Here is a 16,450-nt window from a genome sequence, read left to right as displayed (position 1 = left end):
CGTAAGCTGATGTACTGTGCGAAACCGTCATGAAGGCAGATTCATCAAAGCTGTCCTGATGTACTAATGACACGGCTGAAACACTGTTTAACCTGTTAATGTGAGACATCTCTTCATCATTCCTCCTGCGTCTCGATGAACAGAGAATCTCTCCGTCGACCTTGCTGACGTGGGAAGCGCTGCTCTCTCTCCCTCCCTCAGAGTTGTGACTCACCTGCTCTCTGATCTATTCCCAGCGAGGGGCTGACGACGGGCCTCGCTGTGGAGGAGGGGGGCAGGGCTCCCACTGATGTGATCAGAGTAACAAAGAGCATCGGTGGAAAACAGGAGACTGGCTGATTGTGACGACACACCGCCTGCAGCAGAGCGGCATCGGCTCTTGATATTCCATGATCTGACGACAAACCGGAAAGACGAGGAGTGTTGTATTTCTATCAAAGTATAACCCTTTTAAAGGACGGTGAAACCATTGCCGGGTATCGTAAAATAAACATATGCTCATCTCAAATTCAACCAGAAAGGATCATCCAACAAAATAGCCTGTTTGGGACATATTTTATATAAATAATAATTAAAAAATATTCATTGGAAAAAAGAAAAGAAAGAAACCTAAATGGAAATCAAACATCCCCAACAGGTCAGCGGTGGATCTCAAAGCTTTAGTCTGTCCATATACCAAGCACTTTCCCTTTCTTCCAGCTCTGTACAGCATGCAGTTTTATGTGGGTGGTAGTACTATCATAATTATTCTCATTATAGATTTAAATATAGAATTATTCATAACTTTTGTTATCTTTTTTTTGCTCTTTAATTTTTTCACACATCACAATGTGTCTTGAAATCTGCCATTAGGGTTCTGTAGAAACAAAGGTAGTCAAAGAAACAGGAGGTGGGGTAAAGGGGGTGGATGGGCAGGGGTACAGGGGTGATGGTGTTTGTAAAGTCCGGAAAAAACACTCGGGCCTCCATAGAGGATGTCAGGGTAGAGAGGGGGAATGACAGAACTGGATGACAAGAGTTATAAGGAGCCAACATATGGGAGAACAAAAACATCTTCACAGCCAGTGCCTCAGTCTCAGAGCAAAAAGAACATTTCATGCTGTCCTCCTCCTCCCCGTTGCTCATACCGCATCTTCAAAAGACTCTGCAGGCCAGAGGTCCGAGGAGGTATGAGGGCATTAACGTCAGCAGGTTTCTCTCACAACGGTGAGGACTCCGGACACAGAAGGACGGGGACAGATCAACCTGAGAGATACGGAGACAGAGGACAGAGTTTAACAGGCGTCGGGTGGAACTCCTCTTAAGCGCCTTTTCCACAGTGGACAGAAAACACTCACAGGTGGGATTAACCAATAATGGGAAAGGTTATAATCTCCCTTCGTTCCGGGGAAAAATGTGATCCAGCTCTGATCGACCGTGATGGAAACATCATGCCTTGTTGGATCCTTTTTCCAGTACAATGCTATGACAACTGTTTAAATGGATTCAAAATAAATACAAATCTGGACAATAAGTACACTTTATTAACTTAGAGACATACTCGACTACTGGCAACAGGAAAGGAGGTATTTTTTTGCATATCATTATATGCAAAAAAATACCTCCTTTCCTGTTGCCAATTTTGGGGATTTTTTTTTACAAATTGGGGCTGTTAACAGGGAAAAATTCATCTACACTGAGGGAAAGAAAGAGACAAACATCCCACAGCCCACTTGATCTCATCCAGAATGAGTCATCGCTTGAACAAATTAATACACAGCATCTCCTCTGCACCGCACTCATGACAAACAGCCTCACACCGTGACTGGTTTGTATGTGCGAGAGATTCAAAGAGCAAACTGTGGGTGGTAACTGGAGAGAGATGATGACAACCTGTTCAATTTCTGCTCTAAGAGCTTACCAGTCCAGAGGTAGTTTTTGTGACTGTATGGCAAGCTGCCCATGTGTTTGCCTGGGGAGTGGTGGTGAGTCAGAGCACTGCTTTCTGAATATAAACGCAGATTTCCCCCCTCCTCTCTTCCTTCTTCACTGATACTCATCTCTACGTCTCTGTCTGTTCAAACACATTCCCAACACATCCCTCCTATCATTTCATCTGCTCTCCTTCCGTGATCTTAATCTGTTCCCTCTGTCTGCTGTATGAAAAGGTGTCTTCCAAGTACTGCTCAAGCACAATTCACACCTTTTCTTAACCCATTTGTACCGGATTCTGCGCAGCGCAAGATTCCATCTACCGCCGGCTGCTGCGTAGCGCAGCTTTGAAGCTCCTGCCGGCTGCAGCGTAGCGCAACATTGTTGATTTGTCGTCATTTTCATGAGGCATGCAGCATATAATGCACTGTCATTGGTTCAAATACACATGAGGTGGGTCTTGTTGGGTTTTTTAAACCACGTGACCACCCAAATGTCGTGTGGTTGGCCGACAATCACGTCAATCAATCAGACATTCACGTGCGTTTTTTAAAAACGTTTTTAAAGGCAAAAATGGCTACGATCGACAAATACTTTGACAGCGACGGCAGCGATTTGGAATTGGGAGAGAATGAGGAGTTTGAGAGGGAGGTGGAAGTAGAAGTTTTTGTACCCAATGATCCTTTGGTAGAGGACTTTCCCCACCCCTCCCCACTCCTTTCCCACCTCTCTCTCATACCAAGGTGCCTTGGTCTGTGTGTTGGCATGTTTAAAAATGTTATTTGTTATATGAAATGTTATTTTATCATATAAAATATTTCCCCTACCAATCTGATTTTGAGATTTTTTATAAAAATGTGTTGGTATGTTATTGCTAAGGGAGCATGTTTTAATACAACCTGTGAGTCTTACCTTTTAAATGCAATTTATTTCATGTTTCTATGTGCTACAGAGGCTTAGATATTAAGGTTTTCATAGACGTTGCCAATTCTTAGTATTTTTTCAGAAAACCCTCAGGAGATGAGGACATTTATATCTATTATACATAGGGTTTTAGAGCTGTTTTTTGCAGGCGTTTTAGGAGTAAATGGGTTAATGGTCTACTAGCAGGGGCTGGCAAAACCTCATGTCAGGAGACGGACCCTTTTCACAGTCAGATGTACATTTTCATATTCAATTTACACACATTATTTATAAAATATATTCTCAAATTGAGATGATACGTTGACAGCTCGACAGTGCTCACACTCACCAGGAGGGTTGTTGCCAAGGGAGGAAGAGGAGGGGTCATTGCTGTTTGCAGGTGGAGAGCTTGCGGATCTTGCTGGCTGTGGAGACTCCTTTACGAGAGGGGTTTGATGAAGAGGAGGATCGGCGTTCTGTTTTGGCCTTGCTGTTCAGTGACCCCCCCTCTGTCCCGTTCACACACACTGGCTTGGCTAGAGCTGGACTGTGGTCTGCGTGCCCCTCGTATACCTCTTCTTCCTCCACTTGTCCTAAAATCACACGCACAACAAACAAATCCATCACAGATTCCTAAGTGCTGACTGCTTCATTGAGTCAGCGCGAGGTAATGAGTGGAGTGTGCACACTGCGAGTGATTTAATGGATGAATATTACTACAACTATAAGAACTATAAACAAGTGTCCTAATAAGGGGCCTTTGAACAGAGAAAGCTAATTTGTCAACAGCACCAGCAAAATGTCAGGTCAGATAACCATGAGAAACAAGAGAAATAACAACCTACAACAAGAGGAAATCAACTGAGAAATATGTCCTCACCGGATAGTGCAGTGTGTGTGTGTGTGTGTGTGTGTGTGTGTGTGTGTGTAATTAGAGCTGAAAACACTTTAAATCATTGCAAAACGTCACAAGGAAAAGAGAAGATTAAAAGCAGAGAGCTGTAGATACTGCTTTAGAGAGACATCAGGTCATGCTGTTGTTTCCTTTACCATGCGCTCTGTTATTTCATTCATATGAAGCATCCTGTGGGAGTGAACCCTGGAAACCCATTCACACTCCCACACCAAAACCATCTCCACTGGACTATTTTTAGATCACTTCATTCAAAGCTCTGCAGCTCCGCTTGGTTTTTATGTGGGGCAACACTTCTAGATACCCGACTACCGCATGTATTATTACCAGCTGTTGCCTAGCAACAGATGAAGGAACTGCATTCTTAGGGGAAAAGATAAAAGAAGAGTTTGGGAACAAATTCAATGGAAATTAAAGATGCTACCATTATCTATTCACCAGTCAGAGAACACTCGTGAAAAAAGGTGTGTACACAGTCCACAACAGGAATCAACATTAAACTAAATTCAACATGAAGTGTAGTTTGTTCCAGACCTGTAGATCTATTTTCACATCCAAGCCCTGTGCACAGAATATTTAATAGGTACAGTCAACCAATCACAGCTTAGTAGGTGGGTTTAACAACGGGACATCTGTAGCCACTCATTACCTGTTTTCATAAAACAACAGAGACAGAACATTGCGTTAACAGGCTGCCGGAAAGCTCAGTGGTTAGAGCTGGTGGCCCATATACAGTGACCGCCGCCTAGTAAGCTGTTTCATATCCCAGCTGGCTGAACATTACAGGCAATGTCCTCCCTTTTCCCTTCTCACGAGAACATGACGCCTGTATGTAAAGTGGCGCTAGAGACATAAACAACAATGCGACGTCGGAACTCCGTAAGACAAAGCCGTTTACGCCGTCTGATGGTCTTTTGACACGATTTTCCTATTGTGGAGTTTATGATGAACAGAAAAAATGTTTTCTGGCATCCCTTACAATTTCATGGGGAAAATCTGCATTTAGGTGTGAGGGTGCATCGTCCCTGTTACCCAGTTTAGACAAAACCCTGATAAAGACAAACAGACAGTTTCTTGTCCCTCATAGGAACCAAAAACAACACCTAAAGACACAGATTGCTCTCATTCTGCACAATCTAGGTAGAAATGAAACAAATTTAAATCAATCTCGAGTCCAGCTGTAAGAAAGGTCTGAGCTCACACTCACCTGGCACCGTGAAGTCCTGAGTGTATATGATCTCATCCTCTTCATAGAGCTCCTCATCGTCCTCCTCTGTGTAGCCGTGCAGATCCTCCAGGTAGGGCACCACCGTCATACTCCTCCAGGGATCCCTGCTCTCTGCGTTGGCAGGGATGGGCACTGGGGGTTCAGACGGAGGGTGTTTCTTACGCACCCAGCTAGAAGCCATATGCAGGGCGAGAATGCACATGTTAATAAACAAATAAATAAATAAATGGTTCAGGAGTCTAAAGCAAATACATATTGATCCTGGGATGATAAATAAAGTGCACGAGGTCACTCACTTATGTTGCCTTATGTTCTGTATGGAAAACCTCTTTGCAGGGTCGTACTCAAGCATTCCTGAAAAACAAAAATGACAAAAGGTCAATGAAATCACAATAATCATAAACAATGCATCCACACACATCCTCTTCCTGGTAGGTGTTTGACAACTGGTAGGAGGCAACAGCAGTGAGTGGGGGATTAACAGCCTGACAGATGATAGACTTATTTATTAATTAATGCACTTAATAATCTCACTAATCACTGGGTGTCAAGGCCTCCCGCAAAGCCTTAGGAGTCAAGGAGGTACTGTGAGGAAACACCAATATGAGTAGCATAACAGCTGTAGCGATATAATGAAGATTTTGTCCCTTAATTATCACTATGTGGGCTGAATCTGTGAGAAAAGCACAGTGTCATGTGATAAGGGAGCAGTGATGCAGTGCCCATCCGGACCTCATAATGTAATTGTCTCCCAGCAGGCAGAGAGGGGCCGCGTGCTGAGTGCTGATAGTAGTGCTTCGCCTGCTGAAGGACACCTTTTGCGGCTCTAGGCTTATTTTAGACCGTGTAATTATGGACTGACTCTCTCCCAGGTGCTGCGTCATCACACACGCAGACGTCACGCGCTCACACAAAATGGGCGATGAAGGCTTGTGATTTATAACAGAACCAGAATGTGGCATTTTTCACGTTTTCACAGACCTTGATTAAAATCCCTCCATGTTACACCAAGTGAAGAAAATGAACCAAAGATGGACAACAAGCCAGCAAACGAGGCATTCAGCTTTATTGTAAGTCGGTGCAAACATAATCTTCCCAACATTCTTTTTGGATTAGACATCCATGCAGCCGATTATATGTTTCACTATCAAAGACTCTTGACTCTTTTTTATAAGGAGCCGGGGCATTGCAGCATTCCAGTCGAGAAAAAGCAACGCCTGACTATGCAGTGCTTAGTATTCTGCTGCTGGCTTCAGATCAATGGAAACTACGTCAACAGCTGGAGGGATTTCTACAGTTCGAGGAGGAAGCCTCACATAAGGAGAAGTCACGGTGACTCTCAGTGTCACAGCACCACCTAATGGACGCAGACAGGAGAGATCACGGTTCCGATCACCGGCTGCTGAGGACCTGTTTTGATATTTCTGCTCACTCTACATCAGGGCTGTCCAAACTATGCTTCAAAAAGCATAATGGAATATGGCCCACAAATCAAACTTGTTTTATATTTTTCTTCTTAAATATAATTGTAAACAAATACATCACAGTAGTATCCATGTGTTACTGAGCCCAACTCTCAAATAAATTCACTCAATTAAAGTTGAAAACATTTTCAAACAAATCTTAGTTGATACAAAAAACCCAAAAATGTATTTACAAATATACCCTTCATATTTCCCCTTAAGCATCCAAAGCTTCTGAATTAAGGGATGAACTGCCAGCAAAATAAATGAAACCCTATGGAGAGCTGTGATTTATGCTTATATTAAGTATTAAGCATAATTTACCTACATTTGAATGATTTTGTTAACTTATAACTTCATTTATGAGGCAATATACCTCACCACCATAGTGAGTGGCCCAGCCCTTTGTATGTTTTTCTGTATGTGGCCCTCAGTGAAAAAATGTTTGGACACACCTCCTCTACATGCTTGATCCATTACATCTTAAAATGTTTTACATCAATCCTCTATTTTCCTGTAATGCTACACAAATCTGCATACTTATTGAAATCATTCTTAAAGCAACCCTTTTCACTATCATTAATATAGAGGCACAACGCTGCCTGATGATCTTGCCTGGTCATCTCCTGTTAATAATACATCACTCAACGGATGAATCCTACGCTGAGCTATGACTCATCCAATACGGCATAAGTAAGCAACCATGGCAACACCTTTATGAGAAAGTAGGATTCGGCCTTATGGTAAAAAAAAAAATGTTGCTCCATACGAGGGATGGATATAATGCAACACTCGCACACCTTTCTATTCCTTTGCAAAGCCCATTTAGAAATAGTTTGGTTTCAATAAATAAATATTGTTGTATAAATGCAGTTGACTCTAAGAGGCATACAGTATATGGTAAAGGTTTCTTTCTTTGATATGTACTCTGACTGGAATCAGTGTGGCTGTGGTGGCTCAGTTTGAGAGACTAGGCTTGGGAACCGGAAAGGTCACCGGATCAAATCCCGGGGAATGACCAAGTACTATCGAGGTGCCCCTGAGAAAAGCACTGTACCGTACACAATGGTTAACCACTGCTCCTAATACTACGATGGGTCAAATGCAGAACACTTTTCACTGTTTACACCACATATTTATTGTTAGAATAAGCAGTATTTTATTCCACTGTACAGTAATATATTTTTGAATGATCTTATTCTATTTTACTTCTTGCACATTAGTCATTTGCCAAATCATCTTCCACTATTTTATTTGTATTCTGTTTCTATTGTGATTCATGTCATATATATATATTTTTATGTTGCATTGCTGGATACCGGGGTCTTGAGATGTTCATTGCCATAACTACACTGTAGCTGTGTGCTGTGAATATGACAATAAAACCTTTGAGTCTCTTTATACCACACTCACCTTGCAGCAGGTCCGACAGGAGGGGTCCACACTCCTCGGGAACAGTGTAGTCTCCCTTTCCAATGTTCTCAAATAGCTTATAGATGTTGTCCCCCTCAAATGGATACAGACTTGTTGTAATGTTGTATCTGAATTGTTGGAGGCAATCAACAAATATAGTAAGTGGATCATAAACTGGGAAATGTTAATAATTGTCTTAAAGATCACAACAGCAGCACTTTATAACCAGACTACTTGTATAGTATTACATACCAACATCAGGGTTCTTACAGGAGTACAATTCATGTGGTCTCAAGGTACTTAAAATCATTGAAAGCCTTTATCACCAGATCTAAATTGTTAATAACAGCTAACAAAAATGCTCTTTCTGCTGCCTTGATCGTTGGACTCTTTAAGAAAGGATTAGCAAGAGCATTCTATCAAAATCCAATTATGTCAGAAGACAAATTAAACAATATACTGTCTGTAATCGAGCCTTTAAAAATGGCATGATTTTAAATATTCTCAGAGAACTGAACGACCTGAGGCTCTGACTACTTACAGTGTTACTCCAGCAGACCAAATGTCCACTTTAAACCCTGAAAAGGTGTCCAGTCCATTGGCAATCTCTGGAGGCTGGAAGGCCGGAGAGCCCTGACTGGTGCGACATGTGTCATCCTCTGCAAATGGGTGAAGGGCCTAAAACATATAGAATCAATAACATGAGTTTGAGTTAGTGTGTCTCTAAAACCCCAAAGAAAGAATGATAAAATAAAATATAAAATGTGTTGCCATTTTCTTCTTTAGCAACAGCAGTTACCCTAGAAGCTCGACAGGAGGAGATTCAGGTGATAAGGGGGTGGGTGTTATCTTTGTTGGTTATTGGCTAGAGGTTGCACAATCCAAAAAAACATTGTGACATTACAAGGTGACCAAAATCTGATCAGCTAAATTTCAGACATGTTTTTGTATAGCAGGTGACCTTTAAGTGGACATGTATATAAAGTATGCCAAAAAGAATTTGTTTTCTTGATGAATTTAAGTGTATTCAAACTTAAAAGCATCATTAACGAGTATGCTTTTCCACTGGCTGTTTGTGTATATCTGAGCTAAATGATAACTATTGTGATGAAGGTTTCACTAACTATCACTACCCATGTTTTGAAGCTAGACAAATATGGAATTAGTAGATTTTATAGTTACTTAAATCTGGTAGTTTTAATAAGAAACACAAAAAGTATTATTCCCCCTGGATGGTAAACATCACAAAGCTGCAGCACGAGCTCACCTCTGCTACTCCCAGGTCGGAGATCTTTAGTGCCCCGTCTGTGGTCAGCAGCAGATTCCCTGGTTTAATGTCTTTGTGAACTATTCCCTGGCTGTGCAAATATTCAAGGCCATCTAACAGTTGGCAAAAGTACCTGAGAAAGGAACAACAGGAGATTCAATTAAAAGAGGCTTGGAAGTGTTTCATACTTTAAGTTGTAAAAGAAAATTGGCAGATGAAATCACTGCCGTCACATATATCTTCATCGGTTATTAATGAAGTGGCGACCACACAATCACACAATCTATGGTCAGTTATTTTAACGGCAGAGGCCCTGCAGTCTTGGGTCTAAACTTAGGCCTGGAGCAGTGACTGCAGAGAGCATTAATCTAAATATAGCCGAGAGACTGAGAGAAAGAGGGAGCCGAGAGGAAAACAAGACACTTACCCGTGAGCTTGAAATACTGGAAACCTTTTTTCGGGGACACTGTCCAGCATTTCTTGCATCCCACAAACGCAATACTCCATCACCATATACGTAAGTTAGGAGTTAAGGGAATTTTCCTAACCAAACAAATCGATTGTTTAAAGAGAGCCAGTTAAAAAGCTGCTTAATGGCAGACCACAGACAGCAACATTCAAACGTAATATCTTGAGTCAGAAAACATTTGAAATCAACTCTTATGAAAACTAGTTTACGCTGCAAGGATATATTTTCTGCTTCTCTTCATTGTAGAGCACGTCCACCAACTGAATCACATTCTTGTGTTGGAGTCTTCTTAGCAGCTGAATCTCCCTTTAAAGTGACACAAGAACAAACACAAACATTATTCAAGTGATGTACAGGGAGTGTTACGTAAACAATTACAGGCCTGTGTTTGTTGAGTAAGATAGACTTAAGAAAGTCCAGTGCCGTACATCAACATGGCAGTATAAAGCAAGAGTTAATTATTGGTTTAATAACTGGCATTTAATACACTGTTAAGCAGAAGCGAAAACTTGATACAGTAGAGGCCTATTTGTGTCTCTTGATATAAAATTCAAATACATTTGTAAGGAGCAATTAACTGCATTTGTAGATCCATTCAATTTAAGGTAAATACAGAAACGAGACTCCTCACAGACTTACAGGGATGATACTGTAAGACTTTACATTGTCTGAGTGCAGCAGAAATCTATTACACTGGTCTCATAAAGAGAGATAAACCTGACAGATCAATTTGCTACCCGAGGAGAAGAGGTTTATATCATCAGCATGGCAAGAGACCCAGGAGACCCAACATTCATCAGAGAGCTGTGAGAGGGGACGCTAATGAATTAGTATCTGAAGAGGAGGAGCACAGAGTACAAACCACTGACATACTAACATCCACGCACTCACAGGAAATAATATGGTTTTTCAACAATTAGGAAAGGAGACTTTTGTGATTAGAATGAGATTTAATTTGGCTTACCCCTACATTGGCACATTATACTACCAGTAACACGATTTAATTGGCAGTAGGGCTGAACGACATGGGGGAATTATGCAATGTAAAGTCTTTTTTTTTATTCACCAAATGCCAAAACAAACAATAAGTACATCTTTAGTATGACCAACAGCACATAGGATAGCGTCAACATATAAACTGCTCTTTCAATTAGGCCAGGCCTAAGTGTTATGATGAATCGAGATGAAGACACGCATCAATGTATTCATTGATCAGGACATTTTCATACGCAAACTAGCTTTGCACCGAGCAGCTTCACTTACGCTGCTCTTACAACATATGAACATAGATGGATTGCACTTAAAGCCCACTATGACCATTTTCACATGGTAGTGTGAGCATCAAAGCTTGCACATGGCATTTCACAAGTAGTTTTCTTTGTCTGCTTTTGCTGGCATACGTCTGGTGAAGCATAGTGCAGTGGCAGCATAAATGAAGGAGTTTCATTTGGTTAGCAATGTTGTAATTTTTAAAGTGGGATTTTAACCAACGTCCCAGCCAAAAACATCAAGGAAAAAGGATTGAAAAAATATATATATTTAGAATTTAAGTAGACATAAAAATCTTGAATCTTATTTAAATAGACTCCCCCCACCTACCCAGAATTACATGTGATGTAACATTCCAGGTAATGGCAAGCAAAGGAAGCTTGCCTGTTTCAAAAATGTAAGACAGTGCAGAGGCATTATCTCTCTTCTTGTTTTTACTTTGACACAATCTCACAACAAACACTTTGAAGCTTTTCTGTCCCTCATCCTCCAGCAGTCTAGGAGCTTTGTCAGTCCTAAGCCGTGTACACAGTCTGTCTTGCTACTGACAAATGGATATTCTGGGCCTTGTCCTTCTCTTTGCAGAGACACACATAAGCAGTTACTGCTGCATCATTGCACTGGTAAAAAGACAGAGCTGACTCATGCACACATAAAAAAAGAACTATGATTAAAATATGTCACGACATATTGAATAGCAGCATTTACGCTATATACCATCTTGAATAATCCGCTGAATAACAAGCGCAGATGACATGCAGCATCGCTGCTTGTTTCCTTTAAACAAATCAGAAAAAGGAGGGTACCACTAAGTCACAGTGACTGCTGCAGTCGATCTGCAGTCTCCGAGTTCAAATGTGTGCTGATGGACCTTGTGTGTGTTCAGGGCCTGCAGGCTGCAGAGCTGAAAGGATTTCAGCACTCAGCAATATGGAAGCTCCTCTGGCACATAGCAGCAACATCAACAACTGATCAAAATCTGCCTCTACACTGGGCTTCTCCAGAGTCTGTGCCTAGTTTAAGGTATTTCTCCATGTGCACTCCTGTCATTCCAAACAAGGGCATGGCTTTCTTGGGGTGTTGTCGTAGAAACAGGAGTGCCATTGCTCAATCAATGCCGGTATGAGCATGCCCATTCCTATAGCAACCCTGTTGAAGCAGGATGTGTTTGGCAGACAGGAATGCTAAACAGAGGCTGAATGAGGAGGCTGGGGGATACTCCGGCATCCACACACAGATGGGACTTCACAGGCTCGAGTATCCTGCTTCCTCGGGCTGGGAAGCATAAGGGCTTCATCAAGTGAGGCAGATGCAGACACATTTACTTTACACATAAAATAAACACTAATGGGTCCTTATCAACAGAGTAACACAACCACAGCAGCTTTGTCCTAAAAATACAAATATGGCCAGGATAAAAAAAAAAACACCTTTGAAAACTAACAAAGCGAGAACAGAGGCTATGCACCTTATCACTCAGGGGAAGAGAATAATCATTTAAAAAGCTATGAAAATATTTGAGCAAAACAGCCCAATCTTCCAAGTAATACAAGGACTGTAATTCTGGTGAAGCTTTGGCTCTCTCAACTCTCCCCTCCCTTAAAGTAGAGCAGAAGGGTTTACCTCCCGAATCCCTCTCTGTTTTGCTATAAACATTTCAACCTCTAACATTTATTCCTGGAAACACTAACCAAACTGTCCTGTCTGATGTTTTTCAACATAGCAACAGTAGCATGCACAAAGTCTAATGTCTTAGTCCTGGAGCCATTAAGCACTGTTCAAAGCCGCCATAGGTTTTTAGAGACCTTCTCAGGAGGACTTTTTAACGTCTGACTTTACTGACTGCGTCTTGATAATGTTGTTGTATGCTTCTCCTCATTGGTCATTTACAAAACAAGCGACAGATATGCTTGACATGTTAATTCTACTTTAAATCTTGAAAACCATGGTGTCGTTTTTAACAGGGTGTTGACACCAGTGATTGGACTTGGCTCATACATTTGTGTTTTGTTCTCTTTTCAACTTCTTATGACAGCAACATTTTTAAATCTCTAAAAGGATACACTTCAGTTTTATTCAATTCGACACTTCCCATTAAACACTGTAACGAGTGCGAAGCAATACTGTGGCTGAAGGGATTCAGACGCTGATGGAGAACTGCAGCTGCTGCCATTGAGCTGCTGATGCTGCTTTGAGTCCCAACTAACTGGAGACTGAGTGGGAGAAATATTGTATTTCTTAACCTTTATGTTGTCCTTCTTGAATGGTCAACACAATATTCTGGGATCTCCTTAGTAAAGGTAATGTAGATAGCTCGTAAACAAAACCTATGCAATGTCAACAAAATGATACTTGCTGAGCCTTCAGAACAGGCTTTTTACCATTTCTCCGCTGCCGTTTTGACTGTGGACTAAAAATACGCCATCTTGCTGTTCTTCATATTCTCTCGGTGTGAACTCATTTTGACAGTTTTCTAAAGCTTCCTCTATAATTAGCACAGGCCCACAGCGAAAAGCTGGAGTAATATTTAATAAACTACTGTGTGATTAAAACTTCTGATACTCATCAGGAAAAAGGGGATGCAGAAAAGGAGTTTGAATATGTAGAGATGACAGCCAATGTCATTTGTTGCATTGACTACAGTAATGAGTGAACAAGAAAATCGGGGGGGGGGAACTTTTTTAGAAAAGGACTAGCTGTGGTAACAAATTTTCCTCAATTACATCAACCACATTTCTTGTTTCTTGTTTACCAAACTGGGTTATTGCAAAAATGTTGAACCACTAACTTGTGTTAATGTATGAAGCAGAGGAATATCCTAAATTCCCTTCCTCCAATATCGAAATCTTTAAGTCTTGCAGTCCTGCCATGTTAACACTCTTATAAAAGCACTACGTTTGTGTGCAAAAAATAATCTATGCATGTTGTCATAATAGTCCTGGGTGGTTGGTATCGGCTGCAAAAAAAGAGTTGAAAGCTGGGGTTTTCTGATTTCAATCATATTTTTCTTATAAATTTAAAAAATGGTTTAATGCCTAGGTGTAATCAGGGTGTGCCAAGTGCAACTTTACATCACTGTTGGGTGTGGTTACATGTTTAGGCCTAAGAGCCTGCTTCTGACCAAACTCAAAAGTGATGCTGTTCAAACGTCAGAAAGACAAGAAACCTTCAACCAGGAGAGGTCACAGAAGAAACTTTTCCTTTCAAATAATGTGAGATTTTGGATGCATTTGAACTATGTGGCTTATTTAGTTGAATAACAAAAAATACCTTTTTTGTATTTGTATTTAAACTAAGGTGGCTGCGATTTAGAGTGAAATATTTTAACTGTAAGTTAAGAGTTGTGAACAGAGAGGAGTGTTAGTAAAGTGGGACACGCATGAATGGCCTTTCTGATTACAGAACAGTCATAGGAAACACAATTGAGTGCTGCCCTTAACTTTTCAGTTAAGTAATTCAAACAAATGTACTATATTAACATAAATTATTAAACTCATAACAGGGTAACTGACTATTAACTGAAAAACACCTTGCCACTTACATAAACCCTACTGTACACGTGAGGAGTCAGTGACACTGGTGTTATCACTTAAACTGTCAGAGTGCAGATAGAAGAGGAAGAAAAAGGGTCAAACTAAACAGGTTGGCAAACACTCACTTTTTCACATTGGCTTCTCCATTGGGAATCCTCCTCAGCTTCTTCTTCTTTAGTATTTTGACAGCCCTGCGACAAAGTGTCTCTGAGTCCAGCATCTCTTTCACTTTGCCGTAAGATCCCTCCCCTAGCAGATCCCCCATCAAGTACTTTCCTATCAGCTTCGCCCTCTTCCTCCGTGGCTGGTAGATCACCTCTGTAGAGTCAATGCGGTGGATGAAAGTGTCCATCTCCATCAGTTCATTTTCATTTAGATAGTCAAGATGATGCAGCTCGCCGACACTCATGACTGACAGCTCGGCAGCGACAACTTATACTTCCTGTGCAAAAACGTTAGCAAATAGCTTTGATTGCTGCTGGGGAGTAATCCACTGGTAACCTTTCTGAACTGAGCAGAATGTTTCAATTCCAAAATTGAATAAAGACGTATTACAAAATACTGAATATGGGAGAGAGAAGAGGCCTGAGGGAGGAGGTGGGGGATAAATCCCAATTTGTAAACATTAGGGCTCTTTTCTCTCAAGAGGTGTTAAATATAGGTGAAGATCCTGTTGGGTCCAGTGCCACGTTAGTGCTTTATACTGTGCATTCTGTACTACGTAGGTGACATGTATAGTTGAACAGAACTTAGAGGAATCTGCTTAGCTTTAAATCACTTCTAAATGAATATAATACCATATAGCCTAATGTAAAGGCAACAAGTCCTGCTTCAAGGCCATGCAGCACAGCATTTCTGTCAAAGGTCCATGCTTCATAGCATAAGTTTCCTCAGGATACATGTGTGTGAGTGTGAGTGTGTGTGTGTGTGAGTGTGTGTGTGTACAGCTGGACTGGATCCAAGCACAGAGCTACAGCCAATCTTATGCAGCAGTATCAGCCCGGCTCCTGGAGGTCGACTGAGCCATCTGATGTGTCCAACCGTCCTCAGGTGTCCTCCATGCCACCAAGGTCCCTAGGCCTGGTGTCTGAAAAAAAGGGGACATTTAAACATTATTGAAAATGCATAAATGGCTATCGTTTGCTTATGAACTAAGTTAGCCATCTTTGGAAAACAATGTGTCTAGACATCAACACTTGGCCGGTCAGTTTTACTGGGTTCCACTTCAGATATAATGTGATTATAATATATGCAAGTACATAGTTTGCATAATTGTATGCAAGTCACGAATGACACTTAAGTGGATTAATAGACAAATACAATTTAAAAAATGTTTTTGAAAAAAATATATATATATATAGTTAAGTATTAGCTAGCTGGTAGGCTAACATAGCACGTCCGCTTGAATGAACTAGCTTTCAAACATACACTCTCACTTTGTGGTTCATCGATACACACACCTTTAGAAACCCATGCAAAATTAATTTAACAAGACTGCTTTAAAACGGCGGAAACTAATTTAGTGTTAATGTAAACAAACGGTGGACAATAACTGAAGATAAGCGAAACGTCGTCACACAACTGTAGCTAACGGAGCTTTACGTTAAGATTAGCGCTAGCCAACTTCACCTCATTTGCCGGCCGAACAACGGTAACAATGTATGATACGGTAATTGCTTTCCGACTGTGGTGCATCATTCTCACCGAATAGCAAATCTTACACCAGTTCTTACATTTAATCCACCCCTTAACGTTACACCGGAGAAATAAACCAGTTACATCCAGCTAACTCGAGCTCACCGGGGCTGCGTTGGCTAGCAAGCCATTCAGATCCAGTGTAAACGGCTAGCTAGCTAGTTACCAAGACAACTAGTTAACTCTTTAGCCGGGTCTCACCTGTTTCCGGATCAATCTTGTTATATTTTTTTCCGTGTGAATCAGTCCTTGGTAAATCAATCGGTTAACGTGGGTCTCTCAGTACACCAGATTCATTTTCTGTCTCTTCGTGTTACTCTTGCTACTCAGGTTGTCGCCATCTTGTTTACCTCCCCCCGACTCGCATTGACAGCAGCCTGTACGTT

At 41.2% G+C, this 16,450-nt stretch overlaps 1 protein-coding gene across 1 annotated transcript; it reads right to left on the bottom strand.

The window, feature by feature from the left end:
* Positions 1–538: 538 nt before the first annotated feature.
* stk11 (serine/threonine kinase 11) lies at positions 539–16,440 on the bottom strand. Its single transcript, XM_063885549.1, has 11 exons — positions 16,266–16,440; positions 14,495–15,456; positions 9,790–9,873; positions 9,526–9,615; positions 9,099–9,231; positions 8,373–8,509; positions 7,832–7,959; positions 5,252–5,309; positions 4,935–5,125; positions 3,164–3,407; positions 539–1,245 (listed from the first exon to the last, which is right to left on the bottom strand). Exons 2-10 carry the CDS (start codon positions 14,776–14,778, stop codon positions 3,199–3,201), a joined length of 1,314 nt encoding a protein of 437 aa, XP_063741619.1. The 5' UTR covers positions 14,779–15,456; positions 16,266–16,440; the 3' UTR covers positions 539–1,245; positions 3,164–3,198.
* Between the last annotated feature and the right edge of the window lie 10 nt (positions 16,441–16,450).

Source organism: Eleginops maclovinus, chromosome 6 (genome assembly GCF_036324505.1).
Source record: "Eleginops maclovinus isolate JMC-PN-2008 ecotype Puerto Natales chromosome 6, JC_Emac_rtc_rv5, whole genome shotgun sequence".
NCBI lineage: Eukaryota > Metazoa > Chordata > Actinopteri > Perciformes > Eleginopidae > Eleginops > Eleginops maclovinus.
The sequence above is the reverse complement of the archived record's forward strand: the minus strand, read 5'-3'. Positions and strand labels throughout refer to the sequence as shown.